This window comes from Pistacia vera, unplaced genomic scaffold (assembly GCF_008641045.1).
Source record: "Pistacia vera cultivar Batoury unplaced genomic scaffold, PisVer_v2 Contig100, whole genome shotgun sequence".
Taxonomy (NCBI): Eukaryota; Viridiplantae; Streptophyta; class Magnoliopsida; order Sapindales; family Anacardiaceae; genus Pistacia; species Pistacia vera.
In genome coordinates this window covers 264,478-282,214 of record NW_022195028.1, presented here as the reverse complement: position 1 = coordinate 282,214, position 17,737 = coordinate 264,478, and the positions used below count along the sequence as shown (strand labels likewise).

The following is a 17,737-nucleotide window of genomic DNA, read 5'->3' as shown; positions in this document are numbered from 1 at the left end:
TCCTCGAAAATATTGTGAGGAAATGAATGCGGTCGTTGAGTTTTGTGTAGATGAAGATGATGACATTCTCTCCCTTAGCAAGTGGCAACCAATAAGCAATTTGTTATAACCTATAACTTTAATATAAAAACAATTTCATATTATATGTAAGAAACAATTATGAATAAACATACTAAGGTTGATTAAAAGAAACATATTAGTTTGTATAAGAAAATTTGTATGCTAATTATTCCAATAAGTAGATAAGGTATATGTTCCATGTTACACAAACATGTAAATGATGAGTGAAAATAAGAAAATGTTAAAATGATATGGCAATGTATATCATTCATATGATTTTTTTTATTGGCAAAGCTACCGGAGCAAGATAAATTAAATGAATTAATTAATTAATTATATATCAAGATTATGATCATCAAGTTCATGAATATTTGTCATCCATGATGTCATCATTTTAACTCTTTTGCCATCATTTTACACATGGATGAGGTAACATTTCATGATGAGCATAATTGAAAGTTAATTTCATAATCAAGAAGAAAGATTTATTGAATATATTTAATAATATTTTGCAATAACAAAAAGAGATGAGAGTAAGCATATCATATGAACCAAATCAAGAATTCACTATATTTCTACACCAATAATAATACTACATACAAATCATTTTAATTGGGTAATCATATGATATAACTCATTTTAATATTGTCAAAGTGCACATAAGCATATGTCATTGAACATTGATTTTTCGTATATATGTTTACTGCCTATTAATCAAATTAATTTTCAAAATCAAGATAAAACACATGAAAGTATATGTATATGGAGCTTAATGCCCTTGCCTTGTGCAAACCCATTACATCTAATTTGTTAAGGCTAACGGGTAGCTCTCAACAACTCCGAGGATTCAGAAATTTGTGTTGATATAGACCCTCTAATCTAACTATGGGAATTTTTTCAAAAATATTTTAACTCTTAATTATATGATAAAGGATTGTCTTGACTATTTCAAAAGTGTTATATATAAATCAAGAAAAAGTAGAAGCATTTTTAGAACAACACCAGAATACAAGCTGAAACAAAAGCTTTCAACAGGCTTTTCCAAAAAAATCACAACAGCATCAAAACAAACCAAAAAATATCTGCTCACAAAAACACCCTTCTGTAGCATAAACTAGGGCTGCAAAAAAAAAAAAAAAAAAAAGGGAAATTGAATAGAGTCTAGAAACCGAACCGAAAGCAGTCCAAAAAACCGACTTTAAAAAGTGCCCAAATCGGATTTCTAGTTCGATTTTCAAGTTAAAACCATTTTATCACCGGTTAACCGAAACCGATTTCCCCTAATTTAGTAAAAATCCCTAAATCCTAATTGAATCCCTAACACTAAACACAAATAGACCTTGCTCTCAAACTTGTCGCTTCCCTCCATTCTCCACAATCTCCAAGACTCCAACTAGTCGTCGACTCGTCGTCGCCATCTTCACTCTTTGACGACAAAAACAGAGGCTTCACAATCTTCATTCTTCACAGTCTTTACCGAATCTCGATTGATGAGTTCAATCTTCAACGACAACAACAGAAGCTTCTTTGAGTTGACGCTCAAACTTGCCGCCTCCCTCCATTCTCCATAATCTCCAACTAGTCGCCGACTCGCCGTCTTCAGTCTTCGACGATAAAAACGGAGGCTTTACAATCTTCATTGTTCATAGTCTTCACCGAAGCTCAACTAACGAGTTCACTCTTCAACGACAAAAACAGAAGCTTCTTTGAGTTGATGATTGATGAGTTCTTAAGTCTTCATCGACGATTGACAAGTTCTTGCGACTGGATTGAGCTTTTGTTTTGCTGTTCATTTTGCATTTCCTGTGTTTAAGGTTAGTCTCATCTAGAGGATTTGAGTTTACAAAATTTACCCAGTTTTACTTATTCTCTGTAAGTATCAGTGTGTTGGTTTATATTTCAATCTGGGAACCCTGTTTTGATACAATTCAGTTTTCATATGGTTTTCATTGTGACATTATATTTTAGGATTAAAATTTGTACATATTTATGCTAGATTCATAAGCTATAACACACAAATTTGAGTTGAGAGAAATGACCCAGTTGTTCTTATTCTCTTTCAATATTAATGTGTTAAATTTATATTTAGATCTGGGGACCCCTTTTTAAAACTTTCTGTTTGGTTTTGTATTGAAAAATTGTTACTTACTCTCCTATCTGATATCTCTTATTTGAATGATATTGCAAATGTCATCGATTGGTGACAATGCTTGTGCTTGTTAGACTTCAAGTGACATTCATTCTCCGATTTTGACACCTACAAATGTGGCTGCAACTCTAAATACTTGCATGGCACCAGTGCCTTGTCTAACTAAAAAATGTGGGTCTTTTATTAGTGAAAGGAAGAACACTTCAGAAATGTGGGATCACTTCACCAAGATTGATTGTGAGAATAAGGATGATGCCACTACATCATGTAATTATTGTGGGAATGTTCTAACTTGTCCAAGTAAGAATGGTACAAGTTGTCTATGTAATCATTTAAATAGGTGTAAAAAGTATCCATTGAATGTGGTGGATAAGAGACATAAGATATTAATGGTTTAATAAGCACAATAGACACGTGATTAGTTAAGTAGCTCTCCACAATCTTCACTTTTGACATGGAAATTCGACTAGGATGTGATTAGAGAGGCTACAGCTAAAATGATCATTATTGATGAGTTACCTTTTAGGATTGTTGAGCATGAGAGGTTTCAGAACTTGATGAGTGTGGCACAGCTAGGTTTCAAATACCTAGCCGAACAACAGTTACTTCAGATTGTATTAAAATGTATAATGAAGAGTGCCAAAAGATGAAGAAGTTATTTGCTAAGTTTTCTCAAAGAGTTTGTCTCACCATGGATACATGGACAAGTTGTTAGAACCTTAATTATATATGTCTAAAAGCTCACTTCATCAATGATAACTGGGTTTTACAGAAAAAGATTATAAACTTCTATCCAATTAGTAGTCATAGAGGTTTAGTGGTTGGCAAGGCAATGGAAAAGTGTTTGCTTGAGTGGAGCATTTCTAAGGTTTTCATAATCATTGTTGATAATGCAAGCTCTAATGATGTTAGAATAAACTATGTAAAGACTCGGTTGACAAGTTGGAAGGGGAGTGTCTTGGATGGTGACTTCCTCCATATGAGATGTTGTGCTCAAATATAGAGTTTAGTTGTAAAAGAGGGGTTGAAAGACATGGACAATTCCATATTCAGAATTCGTTCAACAATGAGGTATGTGAGGTCTTCTCCAGCAAGGTTACAAAGATTTAAGGAGTGTGTGGCAAAGAAAATATTGAAATTAAAAGTCAATTGGTTCTCGATGTTGAGACAAGGTGGAATTCCACATACTTGATATTAGATACGACATTAAAATTCTAGAAAGCTTTTGAGTTGTTGGAAATAGAAGATAGAAAGTATACATATGAGCTTACTAGTGGGGACAGGTTTAAGGGTTTGCCTACATGTATTGATTGAGAGTATGCACGATACTTCTTACCTTTTTCGAAAGTCTTTTATAATGCTACCCTAAGTGTCTCTGGCTCACTTTATGTCACCAATAATGCTTATATGCGAGACATTTTTGGCATTGGGTTGAAGTTTTCAAAATGGTGTGTAAGTCATGATCCTAAGTTACGTATTATGGCTCTAAGGATGAAGGTGAAATATGATAAATATTGGTCAACTATTGATAATATCAACTTTATGTTATTCATTGCAAAGGTACAGATTCGAGGCACAAGTTAGAATATGTGGATTGGGTAATTAATGAGTCTTTTGATGTTGTTCTTGTTGATAGGTTGAGGTCAAAAGTGAAGGAAGTTTTGTGTCTTTATTTGAGCAATATAGTTTGTTTAAGATGGTCGCTAGTGCGCAGCCAAGTGGACAGTCTCAAGTTGCAATTCAGATTGATGTTCATGATGTAGATCTTGAAAATGAGGAGTTTATGAAGGTTATGTATCAAGAGCAATAGCCTGGAAAAAAAATTGTGAATCACAAAACAGAGTTGGACAAATATTTAACAGATGATTGTGAAGATGACAACAACAAGATCTTTGATATCTTGCAATAGTGAAAGTTAAATTCAACAAAATATGGAGCTCTATCTATGATAACATGTGATGTATTGGAGATGCTTGTCTCTACAGTTGCATTTGAGTCGGCTTTCAGTACGGGGGGTCGTGTATTGAGTCCATTTCATAGCTCCCTCACTCCTAAGATGGTGGAGGCTCTTATTTGTACATAAGATTAGTTTCAGACTCTGCGTGTACCATTCATCATAGAGGAGAGCTTGGAAAAATTAACAAAAATTGAGTTAGGTAAAATTTTTCCTTTACTTTTAATTTTTTGGTTATGTACTTGTTGGCTTTGTTAAATATATTTAGCACATATAATTTATCTAATGTGCTTGTCCAATTTTTTTGTAGAAATTTTGTGTTTTGGATTGGAAAGCACTCGTCCTCATCTGGATGATTGAATGACAACCCAATCTATGAGGTATATTACTTTCAATTTATGTAAGTTAAATATGTTCAATATATGAGGTTTGTTTTTGCTGATTTAAAACTAAAGTTCCATTTTTTGTTTGCTCTGTTACTTATTGTTCTACTTGCAGCATAATTACCTCTATGATACTTTGTTCCTTTGCTTTAATTATCTTCTAAATTCTGATCTAATAAATTATTATTCCTTTACTTTTAATTATTGTTGTGGACATAATTAACTCACAAAGGTGCCTTTTTTTAATTGATGCAGGTGCTCATAATTTACTAATGTAACTTCTTTTGTTCATAACATAATTTTCTGTTTCTTATTGTCTTGGCAGGGTTGTCTTGGCAGGGTTGGCTTGGCAGTTGGCACGCATGCATCATTTGTTCAACAATTGTAGATACTAAATTTTATTGCAGTTGTTAACTTGTTATGTATTACTGATTGTGTTGTGCCAATGTGCCTACACCAATTTCTTCTGTTTGATTTTAATCTCTTTAGTCTTTCCCTTGTATTTTGTGGAATAGCATTGATGGTGGCAGATTTGGGAGTGTCATTTTTTAGGAATTGCATTGCAATGACATATTTAGTTTTGTCATTTTGAAGAATATGAATTGGCAGCAGTAGGCTTAGTTATGTCATTTTGAGGAGTTGCATGATTTGGTTATGTTGGTTTTAATTTTTGATCATGTACATTTGTATGGTTTAGGGTTCCTTCAATATTTTTAATTATTATACTATATGGTTTAGATTTTTTATTATGTACTACCACAAATTTTGTATTACAAAGCCAAATTTGAAAGAGAAAACAATAGGAAATCGCCAAATCGGGACTTAAACTCATTAAAGGAATGTTTTAGATATAACCGGTTAATTAGATTGCGAACCAAAAATCCGGATTGGTTATTAACCAGTTTAAGCAATATTTTGGACCAATTTTGGTTTGCAGTATTGCTTAAATTGGAAAATTAGTTTGGTTTGAAAATGCCCACATCCGGTTTGGTTAACCAGTTTTTTGCAGCCTTAGCGTTAACACCAACACAAAAATCCATTTGCAACACCCACAAACTACAACAGCAACCACCAAAAAGCCTTTTTACATAAGAAAACAAATTGGCTTTGGTGATTGCTTGTAGTAAATAGCTACATATAATCTACTAAAAACACTCCTTAACACAACAATATAACATCAATTATCACATCAACAAAACAATTGATGGTGGTGATTGATGTATTTATGAGAGATTTGAGTGAGTCGATAAAGCTCCACACTTGAGGAACACAATCGACCACAATGGAGTTGAAGTTGTAAATTCGGTCAACACTAGTGTTTGCACTCAACAATTAAATAACACTTAAATGAGGAAAATAAAGGTTTCCAAAATTGATTCCAAGGCCTAAAGGATCACCACCAGCTAAGGATAAACCACCACCAACCCTTTTGGCAAGATTGGATAAAGATAAAGATAAACTCTCTCAAGAGCTAGAAATTTCATTCATAAAGTCTACCACTCAATGGTGGAGTGGCTGGCCATATAAGGACCTTACAAAAGTTCAAAGATTCAAAAGTTGCCCTAACATGAATCAATCTTGGGCATACATGTGGCAAACATAAATTCCTAGTAAACCTAAACCTTACAAATGAAAATTGACCAATATTTGAATTGGTCTTACACGAGTTCCAATATAGGAGAAACAAAAATTAAACAACTAATGCATGAAATAAATAAAACACAAGATCTCAGGACTTTCCATAAGAGGTAAGGAACATGGAGCCACTGATCCCTTACATCCTTGTTTTTTCCATTTAGGGTAATGCTTGTGGCAGCCACTTTGTCTCCTTGTCTCTTGTATTTAATGATCCCATATGCTAACCTTGGTTCTCCCATGTGATGTTTGAATACTTGACTTACTTTTGGTGGGAAAATTCTCAAGCAATCAAGCTATAACTAATTGAAACACTTGAATCAAAATAATTAAATTCTACTTTGGGCCAATTGGACTCATCTTGAGCCATGTTACCTTTTTGGGCCGACTCTTGGCTCATGGTGTTCTCTTGGGCCGAAATTTTAGACTTATCTTGCCTTGTGAACTCCTTTTGGGCCAAATTGCATCCACTTGCATGGCTAACCACTCCAATGGGTTTCACTTGGATTCCTTGAAGGTTTTTGTTGGACTTTGTTGGATTCTTATCAGTGATAGCTTGGCAGAGAGAAGATCAAAGTCTTGAGTCTCTTGACTATTAAAAACAAGAGACCATTATATGAACCATTGCCCTCTTCTCAGTTCCCACCTCATCTATGATTCTATATTAATATGATAACAAATAACACACTATCAAACAGATAAATATGAAATGCTGAAACATATAGACAAACCACAAACATGATTGATGAAACAAACCCATTTTCTAACATAACTCAAACCAAATATAATAGTATAGCATAACGGCACTAATTAGTAAATAGTAATCCAAAAAGTTACCCAAATATGCCTCTTAGAAGTTAGAAGTCAGAAGATAGATTCAAAAATGATAGAAGACAAACAGCTGAATCGGTTGGTCGATCAACGATGAAGGCAAAAGAATGATAGAGAGTCAAAGACCAGGAACCATGATGAAGATGACCGCAAAACGGAAAAAAAGCGACAGAGACAAAGAATCAGTTATATCAATTGTAAATCCTTTGATTCTTTGAACTCTTCTGCTTCACAAACAAATCCACAGCACCATGTTGTTGCATCCAGAACACAATAAACTCCAATCAAACACAAACAATAAAAAAAAAAATGAAGTTTTGAAGTAAATCTAAATAATATTTAGATTGTTACCTTAGCTTTGAAGTTTTAAGATTGAACGGATGAAAACAACTAGATTATTCAACGACCGATGGCAAACAGAGGAGAAGATAGCTGATTAAAGATGAACGAAGGATGAAGTTGGCATTAGGAAGATGAATGAAGAAGAACCAAAGATGAAATTAGACGAAGAATCGAAGAAAAACTTAGAAGAAGAATGGAAGGTTAACGAAACGAAGAAGAAGATCAAACCTGGAAGTTCAAATCGAAGAATGAAGATGAACTGAAGAAGAACGCAATGACAACAACCAAAAAATATCAGATGAAATCAAAATGAAATGAAGGAGAAATGGGTTTAATTAATTTAGGGTTTTATTAATTGGATCGATTTTATGTCCGGTCCTGTTGGACTGTTAGTCTGAACACTGTATAGGCGGCCTAATAGCGGTTTGAAATGGTTTGATTGCTAAAAACGGGTTTTATTACTTTATGAACTGATTATCTCTTCCGAAACCTAGTCGGACTAGTTTGGTCCGGGTTTAAAACATTAGTATGACCCCCCGCGGGGGGTGGGGGCGGGCGCGGTGGTGTGGCAAAGTCAGGAAATTTACTTTTAGGGACTAAAAAATGTTCAATGAATATGGGGGCTAAAGTAGAAAGTTACATTTATAGGGGTTAAAGTAAGTTCAAAAACTAAAGGTGGCTAAAGGGAAAATGAATTTATAGAGGTGAAATTGATAATTTTCTATATAAAAATTAGAAAATATTTATGGGGCATAGCCGCATAGTCACCTGAGCTTGAATGTAGTTCCTCCATTTCAACTAGTGAAGGTGAAACCCCTTAAAAACCTAACCTTGTCCTTTTCTTAGGTAAAAATGTATTATATATGTGTTTTCATATATAACTAATTATAATTATTATTTTAATAAAAAAATAAAAATATTTAAGGATTTCTAGGTATGAGGTCAAGGTCGTGTACTGCATTCCCCTAAAGGGACCAACCCCATTTCCTAAAATCTAAGATTGGAGTCGGGATGATGATATTACAACGGGGCTTGGGCTGAATATGAAGGTGCCTGCTCCAGTCTCAGAAATTGCCAACTCCATACTAACATATGAAGGATTGTGTACTCTACAAAACAAACAATGTGAAAAGAATGACATACGAGAGGTTCATCTGAGTCAGCACTAAACTCTTAGAACTATTAACTAGCAAATAAATGCAAAATAAAAGTAATCGCACTCAACGTTAAAAATTGAGTTACTACCACCTATTAATTACAATGATGTGACTTGAAGTAATCTACTTCTTTGGCCGCAAAATGCTTTCTTTTTAGGTAAAAATTATATTTTTTCCATTATCCTTTAAACTCTTTATAATCACATCTGCTTAGTTACCTTCCTTAGATATAACATTTATTGTTACATGGTCTCTTTAAATTGTTATGCACTATAGACGATTAACTCTATGGTCGAGTCGAACAAGGATGATCTTGTGAGGACGAGACCATTGACAATCCTGTAGACCTGTAAGAACAAAGAAGAGTGAACACGAAGGTCTTCAGGAACACCAGTATGGTGTCAGTCGTATGCACTCCGATGCTCAAGTCAGTACGGTTGAAGGGAATTTAGTAAGACTGGGAGTGGGAAAGGGTTCATTGGGAATGTTTGGCTAGGGTGCGGCTTATCAACGTAGAGTAGCTGGAACTTGGCTCTACGACAATTATGAGAGTAGAGTAATTGGAACTAGGCTCTATGACGGGGAAAGGTCGTGGTTCTTGGGAGCAAGAATTTAGTAAGCTAGAGAAAGAGAGGTTGTGATTCAATGAATCATGAGAAGGCTTGGCTTCTGTTTATATAGTGAGCCAAGGAAGCTTGAATCCTTGTAGAACTAGGCATTCCTATAATAAGAGTTTGAGTGAATAGGAAACTTGTAATACTAATCCATGGAGGATTGGGTGCACTAGTTCATGTAAGATTAGAAACCTTGGATGAATTAGAAAGTGTATGAGATTTAGAGTCTTATTCTGGAATGGATACATGTTAATGGTTGGAGCCTGGTTTAGCTTATCTTGTAGAAAGGCCCAACTCGTGGAATGGCCCATAAGTGTAGGCTGGCCCGATTTATGGGGTGACCTTAATCGTAGAGTAGTCCAATGCATGGAGAAGGTTGACTCGTGGTGTGGACTAGCTCGTATAATGGGTCGACTCAAAAAATGGATCTTCTTACAAAATGGGTCATCTCGCTGGATGGTCTTTCTACAATGGATTAAAACATGGGCCCAATCAGAGTTAAGCTATGACACTGGATCGTATGTAGTGATTATGCTATTATTGGGCCTGACAAAGCCTAGCGCGATTTTGGGTCCATACATGTACCTTGCCAACAATCCCCTTCCAAAGATTTCTGAGGTGATGAGGACCAACTATGGAGGAATACCCCAAGATAGGGTAGAGATACAATGGTGATGTAGCAACCTCATCTAGGCGATGGTGAAGGGGCAACCGGTCTCTCTTCCTTTCCCCTGTGACACTTGTTACATCACAAAAATCCGCATAATATTTAAAAACTATTTTTTTTTTTTAATGCAAATAAATAGATATATGATCCTGAATTTAAAATAATTTGTAAAACCAGACAATTTGCAATTGTTGGGATAATAAATATCAACCTTTATTCAATTTTCGAACATAATTGAAAACAAACATATCCTATAGATTTCCAATATAATCCTTGATCAGCATGGTCTTTGCTCGAGTTATTGGTGGAGTTGACAAAATAAATTAAACTGATGGATTAATTCCTTTTTTAATGCAATATTGAAAAATTGAAAAATTAAAAACCAACCAAAATCATTATAACACATACTATTCTTCCTAAATATTTATGCTATATCATATATAGTATAATGCAATGAGTAGAAAAATGGTAAATGGGTCGGTTCTATGCACAAAATATTATAAGACAATTTATTTGTTTATTTTTTGAGAAGTATGAAAATAAGAGAGTTTGAGCTTAATCATTTTTTCTGTTTAATAATTCAAGTAGTTGATGAATGATGGATTGAGTTTGATGAGATAAAAAAAATAAAAATAAATAAATAAATAAAGTAAAATGATTTTTAAATGCTTAACCGAATTAATGGATGGATTAGGAATTTGGTTGTATCACTTTCAACTTTTTCAATTTACAAATTAATTTCTTTTTTCTCTTCGTCAACAAAACCCTCCCATTCAAAACATCTCGTTTCTAGGTAAGGGCTAGCTATTAACTAATTGAAAATTAAGTATAAAAATTTCAATACATTTATCCAAGTTAGAGAAATTTTGAATACTAAAGAGATACTATATAACTATATATATCAATTACTGAATTATAATACAAATTATTCTTTATATATCACTTACTAATTTTATTTTATTTTTTCATTTATCCTTATAAGTTATAATTAATAAATTATTTATCACTAAATTAAATATTTATGTGGCATACATACATTAACCTAGGATATAACTAATATGTTATCTAGTAATACCATACACACGATCCCCGTCAAGTTATATATTTGATCGTTTTTTGTTGCTAACTTTAAGCTTCTTCTTTCTTACATAAAGGGATCCATCAATATTAGCTCGTCAAGCAAAGCAAAAGAATAACGTTTACCACAACGTTACTTAACACAATCCTCTAAGTTTTGTTATGTCACATCTTTCCCTTTGATTTATTCCTTTTCCTCATTAATTTGGCTTTCTGGCAACTTATTTATGCTGTAAAAACATAAATGTTTAAGAATATGCATCTTCAAATACCCATTCTTATTTGTTTGATCGAACATTACATCAAATGTAAAATATTGATTTTATATTACATGAATTTTTTAATTTTGAACTACGTAAAAAGTCAAATTTATGCATTGACAATTTGAAACAATTTAATTAAAATTGAATTACTTTGTGGACTATTAGTACTGCTTGAAAACTGAAATAAACCACATAGGATCTGGCATATCCTACGTGTAATATTATACAACCCTCCAATTACGGCCACGTGGAGTTAACCCACATGGGTATTCCTTTTTCTTTAAAAAAAAAATTAGGTGTTTTAATGATTGATAAATATACTCATAGCATGGTTTGAACTAATTGTAAAAGGCTAACCAGCTCAAACGTAACCTAATTGCCGACTTTGTGCCTTCTTACCAAGAGACGCAAAGAAGAACTCAAAGTATTGCGTACGCTCCAAACACACCTGTTTTTATTCTCCCTTTCCCCAAATCCAACGATCGTAAATCATCTTTAACCTACCATCCCCTCATCTCAGCCGTTACATCATCATATATTTTAGCACATTTGTTTAATAATGTGTCTTCCTGTACTTTAGTTGATCCCCTATTGTCTTGTTGATGAATCTTATGTTGTATTCTCAGGTTCTTTAAACCCATTTATCTCTCTCTCCCTCCCTTTCTCTCTCTCTGTTACTCCATTATTATATATCAACTTCTTTAATGGTGATGTAGAAAATACAGCATATTTGCATGCTTCTTAATTAGCCTGATTATGTAGGCATTGCTCATTGTTCATTTTACTTTTGTAATCGAAACTGCAGTGATCACAAATGTTGGTGCCACCATGGCTAGAGTCTTTGTTATCTTCTACATTCTTCACAATTTGCCCTGGACACAGAGATGCACCGCGTAATGAATGCAATATGTACTGCCTTGATTGCAAGAACGATGCATTTTGCTTCTATTGCCGATCTTCACGACACAAAGATCATCCTGTAATTCAAGTGGGTATTTAAATTCTTTTTCTTTCTCTCTTTATATTTCTGTTGAATGAAACGACAGTTACGTGTATATATACAGATCAGACGGTCATCATATCACGATGTTGTTAGGGTTGCTGAAGTTCAAAAGGTTTTGGACATCAGTGAAGTTCAAACTTATGTAATAAACAGTGCGAGAGTTGTATTTCTGAATGAGAGACCGCAGCCCAAGGGTCCTGCCGGTAAAGGGGTTTCTCATTTATGTGAAGTTTGTGGGAGAAGTCTTTTAGACCCGTTTCGTTTCTGTTCATTGGGATGTAAGGTTAGCTCTCTTTCTCATCAATTCTGATCATACATTTATTTAATCACCTTTAATGCCAAAATTCTATTTACATTGTTATCGTCTTTGCCAATGCCGTTCATTATTACCTTTACTTGATCATTCTGGTCGTTCTTTGATAATGAAAATTGGAAACATCGTGAATATCGGATATTTTACTTGGAAGCATTAATATTTCCTAAATGCGTTTTCGAATACTTCTATACTTGAAAGCATTCCCAAGTATGCTCAAATTTCTTTTCATTTGGTTAATCATAATAGTTCTAATTGTGTTTTCCACCTTCTGTTCTCTCTTATTTAATTAGTTGTAGGTTATTAATGTATGTTTTTTTAATTTATAAATAGCTTGCAAGAATAAGAAAAAATGGGGATGCAACGTTTATTTTAAGCAGCAGCAAGAATGAGGCAGAAATATCGGAAACAAGAGAAGGAATACAAAGAAGATTGGGATCAAAGGAAGAAGAAGAAGAATTGCGTGAAGGAAGACAACAAGACATGTATAGATGCACGCCTCCTCCACCTCATTCTAATTCTAGGAGAAGAAAAGGCATTCCTCATAGAGCACCTTTCGGGACCTAATAGTTTTATTTAATTTTTATAACCTTTAAACAAAGTCTTAGGTGTCACACCAACATCATATCATATATAACATTATTTCTCAACAAAAATCATATCATAAATGTATCTATATTTGTATATTTTCTCGTCAATATTCTACCTAATTAATTATCATGATACATCATCTGTAAAATCAATAGATATATAACAAAATGACGTGGTTTATAGGTCACATTATATTAAAATTAAATGTGTTTGTACATTATACCAAATCCAGCTCATTCTTCACAAGGCAGCATGTGAAAAAAGAATTAGGCAAATAAAGTTAATTATGGACCTAATTTCAATATAATAATTTAGGTGTAAGTTACTTTAGACTTGGTATTAAATAATGGTGGCATTAATGTTTGGGACAATGCTAGGTGTAAATGTTATCTAAATACACATGAACGGTTTTCTTATTATAAAGCAACGACAGCTCATTTTTTTAATTTCATTGTTTGGTTCATGATGTATATTCTTACGCTAATGGCCAAATCCGTTTCATTTTCATTTTCAGAAATTTTGTTTCTTCTTTTCTTCAGTGCTTTCTGTTTTGGTTAAAATTAATTGTCTCTTTAGTTTGGGAAAACAGATGCATCTGCCATTAATACCTAGCATGAAAGAGAATTTTATCAATCATATGCTCTCCTTGCCTGTTCAATCACTTCATGCCATCATGTATTATCATCATTTTTAACATCCGCCTTAAATATATGTAAATATATACAATAAAACCTCTCTATAGTCATAATGATAAGATCATAGAGGTTTATTGTATATATATTACTATGAGAAGATTATAACTTAGTAGAGATATAGTTACAAAAATTATTGTTTTAACTTAAGATTATCCTTAAAGCTAGTGGTATAAAGATAAAATATGCACTATAATAATAATTAATTAATGAAGCATATCAACTCTAAGGTATAAACATTGATAAAAGAAATAGACATAATGTGGAGACAAGTTCTTTAAGATGAGACCGAGAAAAATTATAACTTTATTACAATATGGAGTTTATTCTTATTTATAACTAATTCAAGTTGAAATCAAATATTTTATGATTACATAGAGGTTATTTCTATGCAGAGTATCACTATAGAGAAGTTCTACTATATGTAATATCAAGATGTTCTTATAAAAAATTTGTCAGGATCATCCTTAATCATCATTGGATTTATCTCATTAGATTGATATAATATTTTACAAATAAATCTTGTATGCCATGACCGTGATTACTTACAATTAAATTTTTATCCGTGAAATATCAATTCAAACAAATGAGCATGCTCCTCAGAGAATTAACACCAAGACGTCTTTATTAGAGAATTTTTGTATATATATACACATGTTTTTCTCTCTCTATATACATGTGTTTTGAGTTGTATTGTTGTGTGCTTTATAAATGGACAAAAAAATTAATCATATCAATGTATTAAACAGTATTTTTTAATCATTTTATAAATAAAATGCTTTGTGCGTCAAATTATGAAACATAAATTCATGCCACGTGTTGAGACATTTAATGATGTGCAGGAAATCCGGAGAGGATAAACCCCAAATTCGTGTCAAGATATCTTTCCAGAATTAAGACCAAAGATCGCACCTCTTTCCTAATCTATTGAAGTCTGGTTTTATTTCTAATTCATGTTGCGACAAGTTAGGAAGGGATAATTCCTGCTTTGGTTGCAACATAGATTCCCGAATAAGAGTTGAAGATCAAGATGTTCTCTATTCTAAAAGATTCAGTGTTTATTTCCAATTCAACTATGTAGTTGACCCCATATAAACCCATTACAGTAAGTTTTGGGGAAGAGCACAGAATTAGATTATAGAATACTCATCATAAACGCATTGTAGTGAGCTCATTTCGTAACAAGTGTAATAAAATATCGGTAAACATATGATTTGCTTTTAGCAGCCGAACCATTTTAAAATCTTTTATTTTTTATTTTTTGTTTCTATTCTTTCACTTGTTTTTAAATTCATTGATTCTACATCAAACCTTCGAATCTTACTCGGGCTCTTGTGCAAATTTACCTAGAATCTTGCATACCTCTCATTGGTTCAAATTGCTGCATCAACAATTCAAAAAACATAAAATATCATATTAATATTTAATGATCTTGAGCACACGTTAAAACATGGAATTTTTTTTTCATAATATTTCCAGATCGTGATCAAACATATAGATTCTGCATATGCATTCGGTTGAAAGTTGCAGAGAAAAATTGGGTCTGACAAAGCCTAATACGATTTGGGTCATACATGTACCTTATCAATAATCCCCTTCCAAAGATTTTGAGGTGATGAGGACAACTATGGGAATACCCCAAGATAGGTAGAGATACAATGGTGATGTAGCAACCTCATCTAGGCGATGTGAAGGGGCAACGGTCTCTCTTCCTTTCCTCTGGACACTTGTTACATCACAAAAATCCGCATATATTTAAAACTATTTTTTTTTAATGCAAATAAATAATATATGATCCTGAATTTAAAATAATTGTAAAACCAAACAATGCAATTGTTGGGATAATAAATATCAACCTTTATTCAATTTTCGAACATAATTGAAAACAAACATATCCTATGATTCCAATATAATCCTTGATCAGCATGGCCTTTGCTCGAGTTATTGGTGGAGTTGACAAAATAAATAAAAATGAGGATTAATTCTTTTTAATGCAATATGAAAATTGAAAAATTAAAAACCAACCAAAATCATTATAACACATACTATTCTTCCTAAATATTTATGCTATATCATATATAGTATAATGCAATGAGTGAAAAATGGTAAATGGTGGGTTCTATGAACAAAATATTATAAGACAATTTATTTGTTTATTTTTTGAGAAGTATGAAAATAGAGAGTTTGAGCTTAATCATTTTTTCTGTTAATAATCAAGTAGTTGATGAATGATGGATTGAGTTTGAGAGAAAAAAAAAAAAAAAAAAATAAATAAGTAAATGATTTTTAAATGCTTAACCGAATAATGGATGGATAGGAATTTGGTTGTATCACTTTCAACTTTTTCAATTTACAAATTAATTTCTTTTTTCTCTTCGTCAACCAAACCCTCCCATTCAAAAAAATCTCGTTTCTAGGTAAGGGCTAGCTATTACTAATTGAAAATTAAGTATAAAAATTTCAATAATTATCCAAGTTAGAGAAATTTGAATACTAAAGAGATACTATATAAGATATATATCAATTACTGAATTATAATACAATATTCTTATATTCACTTACTATTTATTTTATTTTTCATTTATCCTAATTAATAAAATATTACACTAAATTAAATATTATGTGGCATACATACATTAAAAGGATTAACTAATATGTTATCTAGTATACCATACACACGTCCCCGTCAGTAATATATTATGATCGTTTTTGTTGCTGACTTTAAGCTTCTTTCTTACATAAAGGGATCCTCAATATTAGCTCGTCAGCAAAGCAAAAGATAACGTTTACCACAACGTTACTTAACACAATCCTCTAAGTGTTATGTCACATCCCTGATTCTATTTCCTATTAACTTTCCATTTGCTTCTGAAAATATATTTTATGTGTAAAAACATAAATGTTATGATAGCATCTTCATAACACCATCATATTTGATTAACATTTTCATCAAATGTAAAATATTGATTTTTTATGTATTCATTGATTTTAATTTTGAAATACGTAAAAGTCAAATTTGCATTGACAATTTGAAACAATTAATTAAATGGAATTACTTATGTGGTATAGTACTGCTTGAAAACTGAAATAAACCATAGGATGGCATACCTACGTGTAATATTACAACCCCCCAATTACAGCCACGTGGAGTTAACCCACATGGGTATTCCTTTTCTTTAAAAAAAAAAAATAGATGTTTTATGATTGATAAATATATCATAGCATGGTTTGAACTAATTGTAAAAGGCTAACCAGTCAAACGTAACCTAATTGCCGATTTGTGCCTTACCAAGAGACGCAAAGAAGAACTCAAAGTATTGCGTACGCTCCAAACACACCTGTTTTTATTCTCCCTTTCCCAAATCCAACGATCGAAATCATCTTAACCTACCATCCCCTCATTAGCAGTTAATCATACATATTAGCACATTTGTTTATAATGTGCTTCCTGTACTTTAGTGATCCCCTATTGTCTTGTTGATGAATCTTATGGTATTCTCAGGTTCTTTAAACCCATTCATCTCTCTCTCTTTCTCTCTCTGCTACTCCATTATTATATATAACTTCTTTAATGGTGATGTAGAAAATACAGCATATTTGCATGCTTCTAATTAGCTGATTATGTAGGCATTGCTCATTGTTCATTACTTTTGTATCGAAACTGCAGTGATCACAAATGTTGGTGCCACCATGGCTAGAGTCTTTGTTATCTTCTACATTCTTCACAATTTGCCCTGGACACAGAGATGCACCGCGTAATGAATGCAATATGTACTGCCTTGATTGCAAGAACGAGCTTTTGCTTCTATTGCCGATCTTCACGACACAAAGATCATCCTGTAATTCAAGTGGGTATTTAAATTTTTTTCTTTCTCCTTATATTTCTTGAATGAAACGACAGTTACGTGTATATATACAGATCAGACGGTCATCATATCACGATGTTGTTAGGGTTGCTGAAGTTCAAAAGGTTTTGGATATCAGTGAAGTGCAAACTTATGTATAA

The 17,737-nt window shown here is 32.7% G+C and overlaps 1 protein-coding gene and 1 pseudogene across 3 annotated transcripts; both read left to right on the top strand.

Annotated features, from left to right (window-relative positions):
- Window positions 1-11,706: 11,706 nt before the first annotated feature.
- On the top strand, window positions 11,707-13,259 carry LOC116131252. Of its 3 annotated transcripts, none has more exons than XM_031416946.1 (4): window positions 11,707-11,758; window positions 11,938-12,120; window positions 12,179-12,418; window positions 12,782-13,258. In XM_031416946.1, the coding sequence occupies exons 2-4, from the start codon at window positions 11,947-11,949 to the stop codon at window positions 13,013-13,015; spliced, it is 648 nt and encodes a 215-aa protein (XP_031272806.1). In that variant the 5' UTR covers window positions 11,707-11,758; window positions 11,938-11,946; the 3' UTR covers window positions 13,016-13,258. The 3 variants fall into 3 exon arrangements, with proteins under 3 accessions (XP_031272806.1, XP_031272921.1, XP_031272871.1); XM_031417011.1 differs by lacking the exon at window positions 11,707-11,758 and adding an exon at window positions 11,819-11,839 and having other exon boundaries at window positions 12,782-13,259; XM_031417061.1 differs by lacking the exon at window positions 11,707-11,758 and having other exon boundaries at window positions 11,814-12,120; window positions 12,197-12,418; window positions 12,782-13,244.
- A 4,139-nt stretch (window positions 13,260-17,398) lies between these two features.
- On the top strand, window positions 17,399-17,737 carry LOC116123493 (annotated as a pseudogene).

Excerpts from the sequence above, each read along its gene's own strand:
- LOC116131252 (XM_031417011.1), top strand. The coding sequence starts at position 11,947 with ATGTTGGTGCCACCATGGCTAGAGTCTTTGTTATCTTCTACATTCTTC. Across the intron at positions 12,121-12,178 it reads AAGATCATCCTGTAATTCAA|TTACGTGTATATATACAGAT; the intron begins GTGGGTATTTAA and ends ATGAAACGACAG. Across the intron at positions 12,419-12,781 it reads TCTGTTCATTGGGATGTAAG|CTTGCAAGAATAAGAAAAAA; the intron begins GTTAGCTCTCTT and ends ATTTATAAATAG.